This window comes from Oncorhynchus gorbuscha, linkage group LG06, assembly GCF_021184085.1.
Source record: "Oncorhynchus gorbuscha isolate QuinsamMale2020 ecotype Even-year linkage group LG06, OgorEven_v1.0, whole genome shotgun sequence".
Lineage (NCBI taxonomy): Eukaryota > Metazoa > Chordata > Actinopteri > Salmoniformes > Salmonidae > Oncorhynchus > Oncorhynchus gorbuscha.
The window spans coordinates 92,275,355-92,297,490 of record NC_060178.1 but is presented as its reverse complement, the minus strand read 5'-3'; the positions used below and the strand labels follow the sequence as shown (position 1 = coordinate 92,297,490).

The window sequence follows — 22,136 nt, the reverse complement described above, 5'->3', positions numbered from 1 at the left end:
AGACTTGATTACACACAGGTGGATTGTATTTAGCATCATTAGTCATTTAGGTCAACATTGGATCATTCAGAGATCCCAATTTTTCAGTTTTTGATTTGTTAAAAAAGTTTGAAATATCCAATAAATGTTGTTCCACTTCATGATTGTGTCCCACTTGTTGTTGATTCTTCACAAAAAAATACAGTTTTATATCTTTATGTTTGAAGCCTGAAATGTGGCAAAAGGTCGCAAAGTTCAAGGGGGCCGAATACTTTCGCAAGGCACTGTATATATAAAAAATTGCTTTGTCATTAGTTTTTTTTGTGGGATACACAAGGCAATTCTAGGTATTGTGGCACATTTTGGTTAATCTGACATCCAAGATGGCGTAGCAGTAACTCATCCTGTCGTAGCGTCTCTCTGTAAATATCGTCTCTTTTTCGTTTTAGATATTTTAGATATTTTTTTCTTCGTATATCTTTAAAAACATTTTGCTAAACCTAAGCTTCCGAATACTCTTCTGCAACCCGCCAATGTAGCTACTTTTCCTAAAGTAGTTATATTTACTTCGAAACCGAAACCGGAACCCTTCAACTGAAGCTAGCCAGCTATGCTAGCGGTAATCAGCTAACCTTTAGCTTGGAAAGCTCTCGTCAGTTCGAACAACGCGACACTAACCAGAGCATAACAGACCTATTTATTTTTTACCCCCGGATTCCCACCACAAACGGAACATTCAGCTGGATCTTCACAACTAGCTATCGAGCTAAACAGCAACCCTGGTTGATTACTCCTGACTAGCGTTTCCACCCACGTAGCTTGAAGCTAGCCCGGCCAGAGCTCCTAGCATACTCCTGGGCTTCTATACCCGGATCCACGACCGGTCTATCGATGTCACCGCATGAAGAGGAATAAACATACTCACCCCATCGCAACGTCCTCCAAAGGCTAACTCACTAGCCCTCGCTATCTCCTTGCTTGCTAACTCGGCATGCTAACTGCTAGCTTGTTTAGCTTGTTTAGCCCAGAACACACCCAAGAACCTCCAGAAGCTAACCAGCTAGCTACAAGCTATTTAGCTACCAGCTAGCTAGCTACAAGCTATTTAGCTACCAGCTAGCTAGCTACAAGCTACTTAGTCATTGTTAGTTTTCTTAACCTGGATAACACTCGCCAGGCCAGGCCAGCCCAGCCCCCCTGCCCCATCCACCGCTGCCCCTGGACTCTGATCACTTGGCTACATAGCTGATGCACGCTGGACTACCCATTAATCACGGTACTCCATTCTGCTTGTTTGTTTTATCTGTCGGCCCCGTTGCCTAGTCAATGCCATTTTACCTGCTGTTGTTATGCTAGCTGATTAGCTGTTGTCTCACCCACTGTTTTAGCTAGCTTTCCCAATTCAACACCTGTGATTACTGTATGCCTCGCTGTATGTCTCTCTCAAATGTCAATATGCCTTGTATACTGTTGCTCAGGTTAGTTATCATTGTTTTAGTTCACTATGGAGCCCCTAGTCCCACTCCTCATACCCCTGATACCTCCTTTGTCCCACCTCCAACATATGCGGTGACCTCGCCCATTACAACCAGCATGTCCAGAGATAAAACCTCTCTCATCATCACCCAGTGCCTAGGCTTACCTCCGCCATACCCGCACCCCACCATACCCCTGTCTGCGCATTATGCCCTGAATATATTCTACCATGCCCAGAAACCTGCTCCTCTAATTCTCTGTCCCCAACGCTCTAGGCGACCAGTTTTGATAGCCCTTAGCCGCACCCTCATACTACTCCTTCTCTGTTCCGCGGGTGATGTGGAGGTAAACCCTGGCCCTGCATGTCCCCAGGCACCCTCATTTGTTGACTTCTGTGATCGAAAAAGCCTTGGTTTCATGCATGTCAACATCAGAAGCCTCCGCCCTAAGTTTGTTTTACTCACTGCTTTAGCACACTCTGCTAACCCTGATGTCCTTGCCGTGTCTGAATCCTGGCTCAGGAAGGCCACCAAAAATTCAGAGATTTCCATACCCAACTATAACATCTTCCGTCAAGATAGAACTGCTAAAGAGGGAGGAGTTGCAGTCTACTGCATAGATAGTGTTATGCAGGTGAATGAGGACCCAAAAGCGACTTGGCGAAAACAGAGTCTTTAATCCAGTAAAGGAAATATGCAATACTCCTAGACAAATCGGAGCGGTAAATAAAGCATAAAAAACAATTCCACTCGTAATGACGAGAACAGACTGGAGACTCGATCATAAACTGTAGGTTGCCTCGGGAAGGCACTTGACCGTAGCAGACTCAGACACCTGCTCACCACGCAGCATCTGAGGGAAACACGACACGACAGGGCGATACAAAGACACAGCACGGTGAACAATATACAAGGATCCGACAGGACAGAAACGGAAAACAAGGGGAGAAATAGGGACTCTAATCAGGGGAAAAGATAGGGAACAGGTGTGGAAGACTAAATGATTGATTAGGGGAATAGGAACAGCTGGGAGCAGGAACGGAACGATAGAGAGAAGAGAGAGAGGGAGAGAGAAAAAAGGGAACGAACCTAAAAAGACCAGCAGGGGGAAAACGAACAGAAGGAAAAGCAAAATGACAAGACAATATAAGACAAAACATGACAGTACCCCCCCACTCACCGAGCGCCTCCTGGCGCACTCGAGGAGGAATCCTGGCGGCAACGGAGGAAATCATCAATCAGTGAACGGTCCAGCACGTCCCGAGACGGAACCCAACTCCTCTCCTCAGGACCGTAACCCTCCCAATCCACTAAGTATTGGTGACCCCGTCCCCGAGAACGCATGTCCATGATCCTACGTACCTTGTAAATAGGTGCGCTCTCGACAAGGACGGGAGGGGGGGAGGGAAGACGAACGGGGGTGCGAAGAAAGGGCTTGACACAGGAGACATGGAGACAGGATGGACGCGACGAAGATGTCGCGGAAGAAGCAGTCGCACGGCGACAGGATTGACGACCTGGGAGACACGGAACGGACCAATGAACCGCGGAGTCAACTTACGAGAAGCTGTCGTAAGAGGAAGGTTGCGAGTGGAAAGCCACACTCTCTGGCCGCAACAATACCTTGGACTCTTAATCCTACGTTTATTGGCGGCTCTCACAGTCTGTGCCCTGTAACGGCAAAGTGCAGACCTCACCCTCCTCCAGGTGTGCTCACAACGTTGGACAAACGCTTGAGCGGAGGGAACGCTGGACTCGGCAAGCTGGGATGAGAACAGAGGAGGCTGGTAACCCAGACTACTCTGAAACGGAGATAACCCGGTAGCAGACGAAGGAAGCGAGTTGTGAGCGTACTCTGCCCAGGGGAGCTGTTCTGCCCAAGACGCAGGGTTTCTGAAAGGCTGCGTAGTATGCGACCAATCGTCTGATTGGCCCTCTCTGCTTGACCGTTAGACTGGGGATGAAACCCGGAAGAGAGACTGACGGACGCACCAATCAAACGACAGAACTCCCTCCAAAACTGTGACGTGAATTGCGGGCCTCTGTCTGAAACGGCGTCTAACGGGAGGCCATGAATTCTGAACACATTCTCGATGATGATTTGTGCCGTCTCCTTAGCGGAAGGAAGTTTAGCGAGGGGAATGAAATGTGCCGCCTTAGAGAACCTATCGACAACCGTAAGAATCACAGTCTTCCCCGCAGACAAAGGCAGACCGGTAATGAAGTTTAGGGCGATGTGAGACCATGGTCGAGAAGGAATGGGAAGCGGTCTGAGACGACCGGCAGGAGGAGAGTTACCTGACTTAGTCTGCGCGCAGTCCGAACAAGCAGCCACGAAACGGCGCGTGTCACGCTCCTGAGTCGGCCACCAAAAGCGCTGGCGAATAGAAGCAAGAGTGCCTCGAACGCCGGGATGACCAGCTAACTTGGCAGAGTGAGCCCACTGAAGACCAGCCAGACGAGTAGAAACAGGAACGAAAAGAAGGTTACTAGGACAAGCGCGCGGTGACGCAGTGTGCGTGAGTGCTTGCTTAACCTGTCTTTCAATTACCCAGACTGTCAACCCGACAACACGCCCATAAGGAAGAATCCCCTCGGGATCAGTAGAAGCCACAGAAGAACTAAAAAGACGGGATAAGGCATCAGGCTTGGTGTTCTTGCTACCCGGACGGTAAGAAATCACAAACTCGAAACGAGCGAAAAACAACGCCCAACGAGCTTGACGAGCATTAAGTCGTTTGGCAGAACGGATGTACTCAAGGTTCTTATGGTCTGTCCAAACGACAAAAGGAACGGTCGCCCCCTCCAACCACTGTCGCCATTCGCCTAGGGCTAAGCGGATGGCGAGCAGTTCGCGGTTACCCACATCATAGTTGCGTTCAGATGGCGACAGACGATGAGAAAAATAAGCGCAAGGATGAACATTTTTGTCAGTCTGGAAGCGCTGGGATAGAATGGCTCCCACGCCTACCTCTGAAGCGTCAACCTCGACAATGAATTGTCTAGTGACGTCAGGAGTAACGAGGATAGGAGCGGACGTAAAACGTTCTTTTAGAAGATCAAAAGCTCCCTGGGCGGAACCGGACCACTTAAAACACGTCTTGACAGAAGTAAGAGCTGTGAGAGGGGCAGCAACTTGACCGAAATTACGAATGAAACGCCGATAGAAATTAGCGAAACCTAGAAAGCGCTGCAACTCGACACGTGACCTTGGAACGGGCCACTCACTGACAGCTTGGACCTTAGCGGAATCCATCTGAATGCCTTCAGCGGAAATAACGGAACCGAGAAAAGTAACGGAGGAGACATGAAAAGAGCACTTCTCAGCCTTCACGTAGAGACAATTCTCTAAAAGGCGCTGGAGAACACGTTGAACGTGCTGAACATGAATCTCGAGTGACGGTGAAAAAAATCAGGATATCGTCAAGGTAGACAAAAACAAAGATGTTCAGCATGTCTCTCAGAACATCATTAACTAATGCCTGAAAAACAGCTGGCGCATTGGCGAGACCAAACGGCAGAACCCGGTACTCAAAATGCCCTAACGGAGTGTTAAAAGCCGTTTTCCACTCGTCCCCCTCTCTGATGCGCACGAGATGGTAAGCGTTACGAAGGTCCAACTTAGTAAAGCACCTGGCTCCCTGCAGAATCTCGAAGGCTGATGACATAAGGGGAAGCGGATAACGATTCTTAACCGTTATGTCATTCAGCCCTCGATAATCCACGCAGGGGCGCAGAGTACCGTCCTTTTTCTTAACAAAAAAAAACCCCCGCCCCGGCCGGAGAGGAAGAAGGCACTATGGTACCGGCGTCAAGAGACACAGACAAATAATCCTCGAGAGCCTTACGTTCGGGAGCCGACAGAGAGTATAGTCTACCCCGAGGAGGAGTGGTCCCCGGAAGGAGATCAATACTACAATCATACGACCGGTGAGGAGGAAGGGAGTTGGCTCGGGACCGACTGAAGACCGTGCGCAGATCATGATATTCCTCCGGCACTCCTGTCAAATCGCCAGGTTCCTCCTGAGAAGTGGGGACAGAAGAAACGGGAGGGATGGCAGACATTAAACACTTCACATGACAAGAAACGTTCCAGGATAGGATAGAATTACTAGACCAATTAATAGAAGGATTATGACATACTAGCCAGGGATGACCCAAAACAACAGGTGTAAAAGGTGAACGAAAAATCAAAAAAGAAATAGTCTCACTGTGGTTACCAGATACTGTGAGGGTTAAAGGTAGTGTCTCAAATCTGATACTGGGAAGATGACTACCATCTAAGGCGAACATGGGCGTAGGCTTGTCTAACTGTCTGAAAGGAATGTCATGTTTCCGAGCCCATGCTTCGTCCATGAAACAACCCTCAGCCCCAGAGTCTATCAAGGCACTGCATGTAGCACCCGAACCGGTCCAGCGTAGATGGACCGACATAGTAGTACAGGATCTAGATGGAGAGACCTGAGTAGTAGCGCTCACCAGTAGCCCTCCGCTTACTGATGAGCTCTGGCTTTACTGGACATGAATTGACAAAATGTCCAGCAAGTCCGCAATAGAGGCACAGGCGGTTGGTGATCCTCCGTTCCCTCTCCTTAGTCGAGATGCGAATACCTCCCAGCTGCATGGGCTCAGTCTCTGAGCCAGAGGAGGGAGATGGTTGCGATGCGGAGCAGGGAAACACCGTTGACGCGAGCTCTCTTCCACGAGCTTGGTGACGAAGATCTACCCGTCGTTCTATGCGGATGGCGAGAGCAATCAAAGAGTCCACACTGGAAGGAACCTCCCGGGAGAGAATCTCATCTTTAACCACAGCGTGGAGTCCCTCCAGAAAACGAGCGAGCAGCGCCGGCTCGTTCCAGTCACTAGAGGCAGCAAGAGTGCGAAACTCTATAGAGTAATCCGTTATGGATCGATCACCTTGGCATAGGGAAGCCAGGGCCCTAGAAGCCTCCCTACCAAAAACTGAACGGTCAAAAACCCGAATCATCTCCTCTTTAAAGTTCTGGTAATTGTTAGAACAATCAGCCCTTGCCTCCCAGATAGCTGTGCCCCACTCTCGAGCCCGGCCAGTAAGGAGTGATAAGACGTAAGCAACCCGAGCTCTCTCTCTAGAGTATGTGTTGGGTTGGAGAGAGAACACAATATCACACTGGGTGAGAAAGGAGCGGCACTCCGTGGACTGCCCGGAGTAACAAGGTGGGTTATTAACCCTAGGTTCCGGAGGCTCGGCAGACCAGGAAGTAACAGGTGGCACGAGACGAAGACTCTGGAACTGTCCAGAGAGGTCGGAAACCTGAGCGGCCAGGTTCTCCACGGCATGACGAGCAGCAGACAATTCCTGCTCGTGTCTGCCGAGCATGGCTCCTTGGATCTCGACGGCAGTGTTACGAGCGTCTGTAGTCGCTGGGTCCATTCTTTGGTCGGATCCTTCTGTTATGCAGGTGAATGAGGACCCAAAAGCGACTTGGCGAAAACAGAGTCTTTAAGAAATATGCAATACTCCTAGACAAATCGGAGCGGTAAATAAAGCATAAAAAAACAATTCCACTCGTAATGACGAGAACAGACTGGAGACTCGATCATAAACTGTAGGTTGCCTCAGGAAGGCACTTGACCGTAGCAGACTCAGACACCTGCTCACCACGCAGCATCTGAGGGAAACACGACACGACAGGGCGATACAAAGACACAGCACGGTGAACAATATACAAGGATCCGACAGGACAGAAACGGAAAACAAGGGGAGAAATAGGGACTCTAATCAGGGGAAAAGATAGGGAACAGGTGTGGAAGACTAAATGATTGATTAGGGGAATAGGAACAGCTGGGAGCAGGAACGGAACGATAGAGAGAAGAGAGAGAGGGAGGGAGAGAGAAAAAAGGGAACGAACTTAAAAAGACCAGCAGGGGGAAAACGAACAGAAGGAAAAGCAAAATGACAAGACAATATAAGACAAAACATGACAGATAGCCTGCAAAGTAATGTCATACTTTCCAGGTCCATACCCAAACAGTTCGAACTACTAATTCTGAAAATTACTCTCTCCAGAAATAAGTCTCTCACTGTTGCCGCCTGCTACCGACCCCCCTCAGCTCCCAGCTGTGCCCTGGACACCATTTGTGAATTGATTGCCCCCCATCTAGCTTCAGAGTTTGTTCTGCTAGGTGACCTAAACTGGGATATGCTTAACACCCCGGCAGTCCTACAATCTAAGCTAGATGCCCTCAATCTCACACAAATCATCAAAGAACCCACCAGGTACAACCCTAACTCTGTAAGCAAGGGCACCTTCATAGACGTCATCCTGACCAACTGGCCCTCCAAATACACCTCCGCTGTCTTCAACCAGGATCTCAGCGACCACTGCCTCATTGCCTGTATCCGCTACGGTGCCGCAGTCAAACGACCACCCCTCATCACTGTCAAACGCTCTCTAAAACACTTCTGTGAGCAGGCCTTTCTAATCGACCTGGCCCGGGTATCCTGGAAGGACATTGACCTCATCCCGTCAGTTGAGGATGCCTGGTCATTCTTTAAGAGTAACTTCCTCACCATTTTAGATAAGCATGCTCCGTTCAAAAAATGTAGAACTAAGAACAGATACAGCCCTTGGTTCACTCCAGACCTGACTGCCCTCGACCAGCACAAAAACATCCTGTGGCGGACTGCAATAGCATCGAACAGTCCCCGCGATATGCAACTGTTCAGGGAAGTCAGGAAAGCTAAGGCCAGCTTCTTCAGGCAGAAGTTTGCATCCTGTAGCTCCAACTCCAAAAAGTTCTGGGACACTGTGAAGTCCATGGAGAACAAGAGCACCTCCTCCCAGCTGCCCACTGCACTGAGGCTAGGGAACACGGTCACCACCGACAAATCCATGATTATCGAAAACTTCAACAAGCATTTCTCAACGGCTGGCCATGCCTTCCGCCTGGCTACTCCTACCTCGGCCAACAGCCCCGGCCCCCCCGCAGCTCCTCACCCAAGCCTCTCCAGGTTCTCCTTTACCCAAATCCAGATAGCAGATGTTCTGAAAGAGCTGCAAAACCTGGACCCGTATAAATCAGCTGGGCTTGACAATCTGGACCCTCTATTTCTGAAACTATCCGCCGCCATTGTAGCAACCCCTATTTACCAGCCTGTTCAACCTCTCTTTCATATCGTCTGAGATCCCCAAGGACTGGAAATCTGCCGCAGTCATCCCCCTCTTCAAAGGGGGTTACACCCTGGACCCAAACTGTTACAGACCTATATCCATCCTGCCATGCCTATCTAAGGTCTTCGAAAGCCAAGTCAACAAACAGATGACTGACCATCTCGAATCCCACCGTACCTTCTCCGCTATGCAATCTGGTTTCAGAGCCGGTCACGGGTGCACCTCAGCCACACTCAAGGTACTAAACGACATCATAACCGCCATCGATAAAAGACAGTACTGTGCAGCCGTCTTCATCGACCTTGCCAAGGCTTTCGACTCTGTCAATCACCATATTCTTATCGGCAGACTCAGTAGCCTAGGTTTTTCGGATGACTGCCTTGCCTGGTTCACCAATTACTTTGCAGACAGAGTTCAGTGTGTCAAATCGGAGGGCATGTTGTCCGGTCCTCTGGCAGTCTCTATGGGGGTGCCACAGGGTTCAATTCTCGGGCCGACTCTTTTCTCTGTATATATCAATGATGTTGCTCTTGCTGCGGGCGATTCCCTGATCCACCTCTACGCAGACGACACCATTGTATACACTTTCGGCCCGTCATTGGACACTGTGCTATCTAACCTCCAATCGAGCTTCAATGCCATACAACACTCCTTCCGTGGCCTCCAACTGCTCTTAAACGCTAGTAAAACCAAATGCATGCTTTTCAACCGATCGCTGCCTGCACCCGCATGCCCGACTAGCATCACCACACTGGATGGCTCCGACCTTGAATATGTGGACACCTATAAGTACCTAGGTGTCTGGCTAGACTGCAAACTCTCCTTCCAGACCCATATCAAACATCTCCAATCGAAAATCAAATCAAGAATCGGCTTTCTATTCCGCAACAAAGCCTCCTTCACTCACGCTGCCAAGCTTACCCTAGTAAAACTGACTATCCTACCGATCCTCGACTTCGGCGACGTCATCTACAAAATTTCTTCCAACACTCTACTCAGCAAACTGGATGCAGTTTATCACAGTGCCATCCGTTTTGTCACTAAAGCACCTTATACTACCCACCACTGCGACTTGTATGCTCTAGTCGGCTGGCCCTCGCTACATATTCGTCGCCAGACCCACTGGCTTCAGGTCATCTACAAGGCCATGCTAGGCAAAGCTCCGCCTTATCTCAGCTCACTGGTCACGATGGCAACACCCATCCGTAGCACGCGCTCCAGCAGGTGTATCTCACTGATCATCCCTAAAGCCAACGCCTCATTTGGCAGCCTTTCATTCATGTACATGAATTTGGCCTTCCTTTCATTCATGTACATGACATTTGGCCGCCTTTCATTCATGTACTTTCATTCGTGTACATGATCATCTGATCATTTATCACTCCAGTGTTAATCTGCAATATTGTAATTATTTGCCTACCTCCTCATGCCTTTTGCACACATTGTATATAGACTCTCCTTTTTTTCTCTGTGTTATTGACTTGTTAATTGTTTACTCCATGTGTAACTCTGTGTTGTCTGTTCACACTGCTATGCTTTATCTTGGCCAGGTCGCAGTTGCAAATGAGAACCTGTTCTCAACTAGCCTACCTGGTTAAATAAAGGTGAAATAAAAATAAAATAAAAAAACTACCCCCAATTCAATGGAATTGCAACCCTCTGCATGCACAGTGCATTTTTCCATCACATGTACAACTGATTCTCAAGATATTGCACACTAATGAGATGCTATTGAGCCCACACTACTACACTGTCTGAGCCAAGGACTACATGCTTTCTGGTAAGTTTTGATTACAATACTGGGTGGGGTGAATATATTTTTACATGACATACATTATTTTTTTGTTAACTAGTAAATAGTAGCCTTCAGAAAAGTGTGTTTAAATTATTTCTAACTTGTTAACAATCTCTGCTAGTTTGTTTTTGCTACCATATGGGTTTTAGCTTGCTTGAGGTTGCTAACTGCAGTGTTAATTCACCTGTTTCCATACATGTTATATTTTAAAACCTTTTTCTTACAAAGGAGTTGTTTAATCTAACTGCTTAACAATTTATCTGTACATGGAATGGTATTATTTTTTCTTCTAATTATTACAGGAAAATGACACGGGCACTATCTGATGTGTGGATACATTTCATTACAGCTAATGTAGAAGGAAAAGCTGTGTACATTTGCAAATACTGTGCCAAATCATATGGGAAAAATGCAACAAAGATGCAGAATCATCTGGCCAAGTGCATAAAGTTCTCTCAGGGCTCAAAACAAGCAACCTCTGACAAAAGTCCCTATACTTATATTTGAGGTTAAAATGATTAATCAAACACCCTTTCGATAGCGACAGCTCATGGTCCTCCTGGAATCAGAAGTTTTTTTTTTACTCAATGGAGGAACGTAGTCAGAGAAATGCTGATGAGTGTCTTGCTCAAGCTGTGGATGCAACTAGTTCACCTCTGATGCTCACAGGCAATGTATACTGGAAGAGATTTCTGAATGTTCTTCACCCAGCATACACCCCTCCAACCAGACATGCTTTATCTACTCATTTGCTGGATGCAGAGTCCAACAGAGTTCAAGTGAAGGTCAAGCAAATCATAGCGAAAGCAGACTGTATTGCAATCATCTCTGATGGGTGGTCGAATGTTCGTGGGCAAAGAAAAATGAACTACATCATCTCCACCCCTCAACCAGTATTCTACAAGAGCACTGGCACAAGGGACAAGAGACACAACGGTCTCTACATTACAGATGAGATGACGGTAGTCATTAATGACCTTGGACCACAGAAGGTATTTGCACTGGTGACAGAGAATGCTGCAAACATGAAGGCTGCTTGATCTAAAGTGGAGGAGTCCTACCCTCACACCACACCCATTGGCTGTGCTGCTCATGCATTGAATCTGCTCCTCAAGGACATCATGACACTGAAAACAATGGATACACTCTACGAGAGAGCCAAGGAAATGGTTAGGTATGTGAAAGGTCATCAAGTTATACCAGCAATCTACCTCACCAAGCAAAGTGAGAAGAATAAAAGCACCACATTGAAGCTGCCCAGCAACACCCGTTGGGATGGTGTTGTCATCATGTTTGACGGTCTCCTGGAGGGGAAGGAGTTTCTCCAAGAAATGGCCATATCACAGTCTGCCGATATGGACAGCCCCATCAAGAGGATCCTCCTGGATGATGTATTTTGGGAGAGAGTGGTAAGCAGCCTGAAACCTATAGCAGTAGCCATTGCACGGATTGAGGGAGAGAATGTAGGGCTGGTTGGTATACCTATATTTTACTATATACCGGTATTGATGCACGGACCGGTTTGGGTTTTTTACTTTACCTTCTTTAAAAGGTATTTGAATGTTTGTTTTGTTAAATGTGATACTCCGTGTGTAACGTCCATTTGTATAGTTTACTCCGCTACTTGATTCATCCCTCTCCGTGCCACTTCACGCACAGACCTAGTCCCACCCCGTCACTCAAGGAGCGCATATGTTCTTGCTTGACCACAAGACACTTTCGTTCAGTCTGCATGGTCAATGCAGCACATGCAACAATGTTGTTTCCAATTTGATCTTAATATATATCCACAAGCACTCTATAATTACAATATCAGTTTGTGTTTCTTACATCTGCAAACAGCTAGTTTGTATTTTCTTAGCAAGTTAAGATAAATCGGGTTAGCCACTAATGCTAATCGCTAGTTAACTGGCTAACTAAATCAAAGTACTGAGTCAGAGCAAACGTAGCTAGCTAATACAGCCTGATACCAGTGCTGGTGGAGGCCTAAATCAGCATGTTGTTTGTGCAACAGTATCTTCTAAATCAAAGAGGAATAAGCAAAGCATGAATATGTTGGCTACATGACTAAAGATTGTAATGTAGCCAAAGATTATAGGGTCCCCTAGGAAACACTGAACATCACTTTGATTCCTACCCTGTCACAATAACTCGTTCATGGCATTTTCATTCTTTGTCATGTAAAACAACACCGTATTTAAAGTGCCCACTATTATTTCTATTCTAACTGTAGAATTATAATAAACATTCTATTTCCGTGATTCCAAAAGTTCACCCAAGTGTTTTGATCTAAATTGCAATTGCAACATTTGGTTAAAAATAAGGTCTAGTTTTTTCCCCCCATATCGTGGCAGTGTGGAAATGATCTCAAATGAGTGCAGGAAATGCAGGAAGTTATTTTAGGTTTAAGTTGAATTGACAGTATAAAACAATTAGAATGGAGAACGACCCATTGAAATAATGTAGAATACATGTGTTGCCACACTAGGGTCACGCAGTACTCAAGGAAAATGAAGAACTTTTATCAAAAACATAACATACGTATGTTGAAAACGTTAATGGGAGATGCGATGGATCATTGGGGATCATTCAATATTTCTTTTTTTTGTTCAGTGAAATGATCCCATGTGAAGAGACAACTCATTTAAATAAAGTTCAATTCGTAACTAAATTGTTTTTGTGTTTTTTTCTATTGGAAGGATTTAATCACTTGCAATTATGTCTACTTATGATAAGGTAAAAGGTTTATATTTCTGTCTCCATATATGGTAAATATATCCAATGAAAAAAACAGAGTGGGGAGAACAAGTATTTGATAACCTGTAAAATCGGCAGTGTTGAGGTCTGTAATTTTTTATCATAGGTACACTTCAACTGTGAGAGACGGAATCTAAAACAAAAATCCAGAAAATAATATTGTATGATTTTAAGTAATTAATTTGCATTTTATTGCATTGACATAAGTATTTGATCACCTACCAACCAGTAAAAATTCCGGCACTCACAGACCTGTTAGTTTTTCTTTAAGAAGCCCTCCTGTTCTTCACTCATTACCTGTATTAACTGCACCTGCTTGAACTCATTACCTGTATAAAAGACACCTGTCCACACACTCAATCAAACAGACTCCAACCTCTCCACAATGGACAAGACCAGAGAGCTGTGTAAGGACATCAGGGATCAAATTGTAGACCTGCACAAGGCTGGGATGGGCTACAGGACAATAGGCAAGCAGCTTGGTGAGAAGGCAACAACTGTTGGCTCAATTATTAGAAAATGGAAGAAGTTCAAGATGACTGTCAATCACCCTCGGTCTGGGGCTCCATACAAGATCTCACCTCGTGGGGCATCAATGATCATGAGGAAGGTGAGGGATCAGCCCAGAACTACACGGCAGGACCTGGTCAATGACCTGAAGAGAGCTGGGACCACAGTCTCAAAGAACCATTAGTAACACACTACGCCGTCATTGATTAAAATCCTGCAGCGCACGCAAGGTCCCCCTGCTCAAGCCAGCGCATGTCCAGGTCCGTCTGAAGTTTGCCAATGACCATCTGGATGATCCAGAGGAGGAATGGGAGAAGGTCATGTGGTCTGATGAGACAAAAAAATAGAGCTTTTTGGTCTGAACTCCACTCGCTGTGTTTGGAGGAAGAAGGATGAGTGCAACCCCAAGTACACCATCCCAACCGTGAAGCATGGAGGTGGAAACATCATTCTTTGGGGATGCTTTTCTGCAAAGGGGACAGGACGACTGCACCGTATTGAGGGGAGGATAGATGGGGCCATGTATTGCAAGATCTTGGCCAACAACCTCCTTCCCTCAGTAAGAGCATTGATGATGGGTCGTGGCTGGGTCTTCCAGCATGACAACAACCCAAAACACACAGCCAGGGCAACTAAGGAGTGGCTCCGTAAGAAGCATCTCAAGGGCCTGGAGTGGCCTAACCAGTCTCCAGACCTAAACCCAATAGAAAATCTTTGGAGGGAGCTGAAAGTCTGTATTGCCCAGCGACAGCCTCGAAACCTGAAGGATCTGGAGAAGGTCTGTATGGAGGAGTGGGCCAAAATCCCTGCTGCAGTGTGTGCAAACCTGGTCAAGAACTACAGGAAACATATGATCTCTGAAATTGCAAAAGGTTTCTGTACCAAATATTAAGTTCTGCTTTTCTTATGTATCAAATACTTATGTCATGCAATAAAATGCAAATGAATTACTTAAAATCATAGAATGTGATTTTCTGGATTTTTGTTTTAGATTCGTCTCTCACAGTTGAAGTCTACCTATGATAAAAATAAGACCTCTACATGCTTTGTAAGTAAGAAACACTGCCAATTTTGCAGGTTATCTAATACTTGGTCTGTATACACTGTATACATTTAAATTGTATTAATATTCATTTGCATATATTTCTGTTAATTGCCACGGAAAGTTTCCACCTCTGAAAATTCCCCAAAATGTGCAACCCTATTTGGGTAATGTGTGTAGATTGAGGGGGAAAAAATATTTAATTAATTTTAGAATAAGGCTGTAACGTAACAAAATGTGGAAAAAGTCAAGGGGTCTGAATACTTTCCAAATGCACTGTATTCAGCATAGCTGGACAGACAGGCACGCCTGCTGTCTCCTGTAGATGCACGTCAGAGCCATGGACTCCACAGATATACCCCTGGAAGGCAAGGCCCCCCACGGCCCTTAATTGTAATGAAAAGGTAGTTCTGTTGTTAAGCAGCACTTTAGCGCGCAACAATATTATCTCTGCAGTGGGTCTAGCCTGCCGATTCCTCTTACCGTTATCAAATTAGTCAGCTGGCTGTCAAACACTCACCAAGCTATAGCTCCTCACTGAAATTGCATTCAACACCAGCATCTGTTTCCAACTAACATCTTTCAGGCATACCTCTCCCACTTATCCTCCTCTTTAAAACCACACAGGAAAGGATGGGGTTTTAGGACTTTTTTCTTACACTGACAAATGGGAGGTAAGTTTTCCTTAAGGCCTGACAAACCTCTGCTGTGCTAAGCCAGCCTCAGATCTATTTGAGTAGATAAAACTCATTAATTTCCCTAGATCTACCATTGTGTGAAAAATGGCTTAGAGGCAAACACTTCATTCATAGATTTTTGATAAAACATTGCACAGAGACAGTAGCGGGAGTTTACAAAGTCCGCCGGTATCAAGAGACGGCTCATTCTTCTGCATCTCATAGAACATTCTGTAACGATTCCAAACCCTCTAATGTTCTCAAGAGTGCATAAATTAAATCAGGAGAATCAATGTATCATTATATAACAGTCATATTCCACTCCCTTTATAGACTCATGGAATATCAGAGACCTTCACACTGATCTATCAGAATGTCAATTACAGTGCATTTACATCGCTGCTTGACATTGAACTCTTCTGGTCAAACGGCTGCAATGAAATGTGCCGTAGCAAAACTATAGCACAGATAGAACAAAGAGACATATTTCACCGGATGTATAAATGTGAAGCATTTATACAAAATATGGTAGTGAGAGGAAGCCCAGTGGCTGGCAGTTGGAGAAGATGGAACGAGATGGATTCTCTCTCCAGATGAAATCTCGCGTCTTGTGACGGCCGGCCGCCCAACAACCTGCCCGCTTGACCCTATCCCCTCCTCTCTTCTCCAGACCATTTCCGGAGACCTTCTCCCTTACCTCACCTCGCTCATCAACTCATCCCTGACCGCTGGCTACGTCCCTTCCGTCTTCAAGAGAGCGAGAGTTGCACCCCTTCTGAAAAAACCTACACTATGGTATGTCTACCATACGAATACAGGTAATATCCTTATGTTTACACCTGTTAAGGCTCAGGTGTGTTTCTTTTGAACATTGTCTTACTTGGCATGGCATGAACCAGGTCCCCACACAGCACCATGAACTTGGGCCTGGGGCTCAGCTTGTTGACGGCCTCCACAGCCTGCTGGGTCAGCTGGACCTCATCGGTCCACTCGTCCCCTCCCCCGTCACAGTCCCCCTCCCTCCAGGCCTTCATCAGACCCAGCTGGGGGTCTGCAGCCTGGATGAAGCAGAACGGGCCTCTCCATTCCTTCTGTTCATCTGAGAAGGTAGGAGGAGTTCAGGGGAGAGAGTCATGCCAGGGACATGAGAGAGAATATAGAATCAATATACAGTGGAAAGTATTCAGAACCCTTCACTTTTTCCAAATATTATGTTACAGCCTTATTCTAAAATGGATTCAATCGTTTTTTTCCTCATCAATCTACACACAAATGTGAAAAAAAGTGAAGGGATCTGAATACTTTCCGAATGCACTATACTTTATTGCAACGGGTGTCTCTATTTATGAAAGTCATGCTGAAGTTAGTCCTAAAAGCAGTATTCTTACAAATTGACCCTGGGAATTTGTAAGTCGCTGTGGATAAGAGCGGATAAATGACTTAAATGTAAATGTAAATTGGATGCACGATTTTGTTCTAATCATCAAGCCCTTGACTAGTTGAATCTGGTGTTGGTATTGGGTCTGGAGAAAAAGCATGCACTGATGTAATGGTTGTTGTCAGTCCTGTTTCCCTTCAGCAAAGAAAAAGTTTCAATATATTAACAGAATTATGGATGTTGATGCGTGCATTGCAAAGTGCTGAACATAATCCGGACATTGCGTAACCGGTGTCGTAAACCTACAATAATCACTCTCATATTCATTAAAAAATACAAGGCACTACTTGATGTGCCAGTGAGTAGCATGAAGGGAGAGATCTGACATCATGTTTAACAGATTGCCCTTGTTGCATGCAAATGGCCAGCAGAAACAGCCATCCACTATCCATACGATGTGTTAAGAGGAAAGACAAACAAATGCTCTCTCTCCTCTGTTCTGCTTCACTCACTTTGTTCCAGCAGCTCAAAAAGTAGCTATATGCTTTATACACACATTACAATATACTCTCTCTCTCACACACACACACACACACACACACACACACACACACACACACACACACACACACACACACACACACAGCAGGACTTCCTTGTTCATCAGGATCTTCAATGTTTAACATGCTCTTCATGCATTTTTTGAGTTTATGTTAATTCTCTCCTCCAGAGAAGCTTGTGCGGCAAATGAAAGCCTCAGAATCCCAGTACTGGGAACAACAGTGCAAGAGCCTTTACTTTGCATCTTAATTTAGAAAATAAATGGGGAACATTCCCTGCTCCTATGGTTAACATTAACATCAGATGTATTAAACACAACGCAAATTAGACGCCTTACTTTATGGCTATAAATGCACAATCATGACATGGGAAGTAGCAGGCTATTTGGAAGGATCAAAGGTAAAGAAAATACAAACACATTTTAACCTCAATTTTCAGTCTAAGGTTATGTTCATATCATCATCACTGAAGACAGGATGCTGCTTTGGTACATTACATAGGTTGAAAACTTTCCTGACTGGGGCTTGAACTTCTACAATTCAGAAAAATACTTATGCTGCTAAGGCTTATTCTGCAATATAACTTGCATCAGTCTTCTATACCAATCAATCAGTCAAATATATTTATAAAGCCTGTTTTACATCAGGAGATGTCCCAAATTGCTTATACAGAAACCCATCCTAAAACCCCAAACTGCAAGCAATGCAGACGTAGAAGCACGGTGGCTAGGAACAACTCCCTAGAAAGGCAGGAATTTAGGAAGAAACCTAGAGAGGAACCAGGCCCTGAGGGGTGGCCAGGCCTCTTCTGTCCTGTGCCGAGTGGAGATTATTAGAGTACATGGCCATTAAGGCCAGATTGAACATCTTGAAGAACAAACATTCATAGATGACCAACAGGGTCAAATAATAATCCATACCATACCGTGAGAATATTAGTCTTAGTTCACTGATCTCTCCACCACCAATTAGAAACATGTATATTCTAACTAGGTTGCACGCAAACTGTTTCCTCCCATAACTAGACATTTTAAAAAGGTTAAGCCCCCCCCCCCCCCTTTTTTACCGACTCATGAGACACATATTATTTGTAAGGCTTTTACACCAGCCTAGCTTTGACTCTCTCTGAGAAAAAGCCTGGTATCTTTGTTAACACAAGCTTTACAGTAGTGTGATTGTCTCAGGAGTCGCTGCTGTGTGAACTATAAAAATAAAAAAAGAATTGAAAAAGAGTAGCCAAAGCTCCCATGAAAGCCGATAAGTACACCCAGCTTTGTGTGGCTGCGCTGAGCGAGCTTCACTTCAAACATAAATCTAAGGGATTTCTCATCTGACAGACGGTGCATTCAAACAATACTAATCATAATTCACGATTAGAGTGGAGGGCCTTTAAAAAATTAGTTTAAAATGAAATATGGAACTTTTGTTGAATTCTCATTTGAAGAGAAAAAGGCATTTCACCATCCGTTTGTGGTGCTGAAAATCAAAAAAAGTTTGTTGAGAGATGAGAATTGCGAGTTGCTCTCTGCCTCATCCCAAGGATGCTCAGCTATAAACGCTGCTTACCGGGGGAGACCATGTGAACTACAATCCCGAAGCTATGTTTTAACATTTAGAAAACGTCAATCATCACTTGAAATACAGTTTAAAGAACGTAACTCATATCAGCGAGAAAGAATCTTTCAAGTTAAAAAGTTACACTTACTGTAGCAGGTTTGCACAGATCCATATGGCTGTGTGCCTCGAGCCAAGAACTACACTTTCCGCCCAGTTACGCTTACACACGTGTGCGAGCACGCTAGATAGCGAATTAGTGCAGGTCTTCCATCTGTCTGTCTTCCGTAAACAAGTGCTGTAACATGGAGACATGGCAGTGTGGGAACACTAACCCTAACTTTATCATGGTGTGTGTCAATTTAACCTTTTCTTAATTATTATTTCTCTCTGATTTGAAAGATAAGGTCCTTTTGCTTCCAAAACCATACAGCAAGAGACACGTTAATGTTCAGACTGCGTATCTGGGCTCTTAACAAAACACCCCTGTACAGAAGACGCCTTCATCCACATCAAAACCAAATTGTATACATGTAGGTAGTTATTAAAGTGACTATGCATAGATAACAGCAGAGAGTAGCAGCAGCATAAAAGGGGGGGAGCAAATGCAAATAATCTGGGGAGCCATTTGATTCGATGTTCACGAGTCTTATGGCTTGGTGGTAGAAGCTGTTTAGAAGCCTCTTGGACCTAGACTTGGTGCTCCGGTACTGCTTGCTGTGCGTTCCTCTGACACCGCCTGGTATATAGGTCCTGGATGGCAGGTAGCTAGGCCCCGGTGATATACTGAGCCGTACTCACTACCCTCTGTAGTGCCTTGCGGTCAGAGGCCAACCAGTTGCCATACCAGGCAGTGATGAAACCCGTCAGGAAGCTCTCGATGGTGCAGCTGTAGAACCTTCTGAGGATCTGAGGACCCATGCCAAATCATTTCAGCCTCCTGAGGGGGAATAGGTTTTGTCGTGCCCTCATCACGACAGTCTTGGTGTGCTTGGACCATATTAGTTTGTTGGGAATGTGGACGCCAAGGAACTTCAAGCTCTCAACCTGCTCCACTACAACCCCGTCGCTGAGAATAGGCGCGTGCTCAGTTCTCCTTTTCCTGCAGTCTACAATCATCTCCTTTGTCTTGATCACGTTGAGGGAGAGGTTGTTGTCCTTGCACCAGATGGTCAGGTCTCTGACCTCCTCCCTATAGTCTGTCTCTTCATTGTCTGTGATCAGGCCTACCACTGTTGTGTCATCAGCAAACTTAACGATGGTGTTGGAGTCATTACACAATGACTTATGTGTAATGTATGGAACTGAGTGTCATGATCAAGGGCTATTAGTGTCTATGAATGGGCTAGGCTGTGAGAGGAAGAGACTGTCTGTGAATCTGATTAGTTGTTAAACAATTAAATTCCTCAGTCTGTAAGCTTGGGCAGAAATTGAGCCATTCAGCCTAGTCGGTTCACTGGTCAAAGGTCTACAGTAGACAGTGACTGACTTGCTATCACCAGCCAATCCGAAAATAGGCCTATAAAATACATAAAAAAGACGGGAGGTATTCATCACGTGTTTACATAGTCTTCCATACAACATAACACGTGTCATAGGCCATTGCATTTGGGCAGAGACCTGTTTTGGGGTTATGATAAGGTAAACGGCAATAATGCAACTCACATTTACAGCTAACGTTACTGTTAGGCATTTGTAAATCAATCTTGAGAATCAAGAGCTAGCTATATTTCATGAGTTGAAAGTATTACTGACTGTGAATTGGTGAAAAGGCTAGTTTATAGCTGAGCAGATTCAAACAAATGAGAAGTATTGTTCTGGAACTCATCTCGGAAACGCAGAGTAAATGGCAAAAGGCTAAACAGCAACTTTTGTAAACAACATGACACGTCTCGGGAAAGTCGTTCACGTGTAGCACAGATAGCTAGCTCGTTAGGTTACTCGATGGGTTCATTTAGCGTGCATATTCGTAACTATGTATCCTTTATATTAACCAGTCAGGAATACAAAATTGTAAAACGGATGGATGTTAGCCAGCCTGTACAGTTAACTAACTATAGCTAGCCAACTAACTAACATTAGCTACCTTCGGTCAGTCCAGTGAAGGTCCGCTGTTTAGCTCTAAGAAAAATATCCTCGGCTTCAGCCATGGCTTCACCTGTCCCTCAAAGGTTAACGTTCGTATTCTTATGGCTTGATGTTGATCCTATTTTGTCAATAATTAACTGACTCTTGAGATTAGTCAGTGTAGCTAGTTACGTACAGTGAATACCAAACGTAAAGCCGGAAGCTCCGCCTAGTTCTAAAATGTCTACAACATCCCCTTGTTGCTGACGAGGGTGACTTCCAGACAGTGGCAAGGGGATCAATAAACCCATCATCTTCGGGACACACTCGTGACTTGAATGATGCAATTCATATTAAATCATTAAACAAGCATGGCATTCACATTTTGGATTAAGCCCGTAGACTCCTCGCTCATCTTAAATCAACTACATCAGCTATCTATTATTTGTGCCTGGCTGCATGTAACTTTTGGATCGGTGCTATCCGGAATCCTTGGGACGTTCATACTCCTTGAAGTTGAACATGGGTAGGTAAGCGTAATGGTTAGGTAAGCTCTTACGACCCCTACAAGAGTATTGGGACTCGTCTGATGTCGGTACAGCCGATCTGCCGATTTCTGTCTGTACCGTCCAAACAGTTTGGGTTTAACACTAATATGACCCCTCTGTGTAAAGGTGAGACTCGTGTACGAACACGTACATGTTTCTTTGCTCTAGGATACACACAGGCTCACAAGACTCGTCTGAAGGTCCCCCGGTACCAGTCAAACAAATTAATGGAAGTATATATGGAGACTGTTTCGTGACCAAAAAAAAGAATGGTTTCTTTAAAAAACGTAAAAATAAAAACATAAATATTTCCTGATGTTTCTTTAGATTTTTTGGGGGGGAGGTTATCTGTTGTCCCATGTAGTGAATCTGTTATTCAATGCGTTTGTATGGGCTCATAGCAGTAAGGCCAAAGAAAATGTTGAATCAAATCCTTTTTTAATATATTTTTTAGATACTTCAAGGGGTCTTAAAATTCTAAATCAAATAGCAAATTGATCCTTTGTATGACATTCTTAACACAATTCCATATAGCTTTGTAGAACCCCTCCCCTGGCTTAGACATGGCTTAAACTGTTTAGTGCCAACAAATAAGGGGTTAAATACATGTAAAAAATGTTTCCTGATCTTTCTTATATCT

General features: G+C 45.0%; 1 protein-coding gene across 4 annotated transcripts in view; it reads right to left on the bottom strand.

The window, feature by feature from the left end:
- LOC124038544 (serine/threonine-protein phosphatase CPPED1-like) overlaps nucleotides 1-21,186 on the bottom strand; it is a 42,954-nt gene extending 21,768 nt beyond the window's left edge. For 2 of the 4 annotated variants that reach the window (XM_046354557.1, XM_046354556.1), the window contains exons 1-2: nucleotides 20,968-21,186; nucleotides 16,270-16,488 (exon numbers count right to left, since the gene is read on the bottom strand). In XM_046354557.1, the coding sequence (XP_046210513.1) occupies nucleotides 16,270-16,488; nucleotides 20,968-21,031 (283 nt within the window). In that variant the 5' untranslated portion in view covers nucleotides 21,032-21,186. Of the gene's footprint in view, nucleotides 1-16,269; nucleotides 16,489-19,032; nucleotides 19,180-20,967 lie in introns of those variants that run through there. The other 2 variants (XM_046354555.1, XM_046354558.1) reach the window with 2 other exon arrangements.
- Between the last annotated feature and the right edge of the window lie 950 nt (nucleotides 21,187-22,136).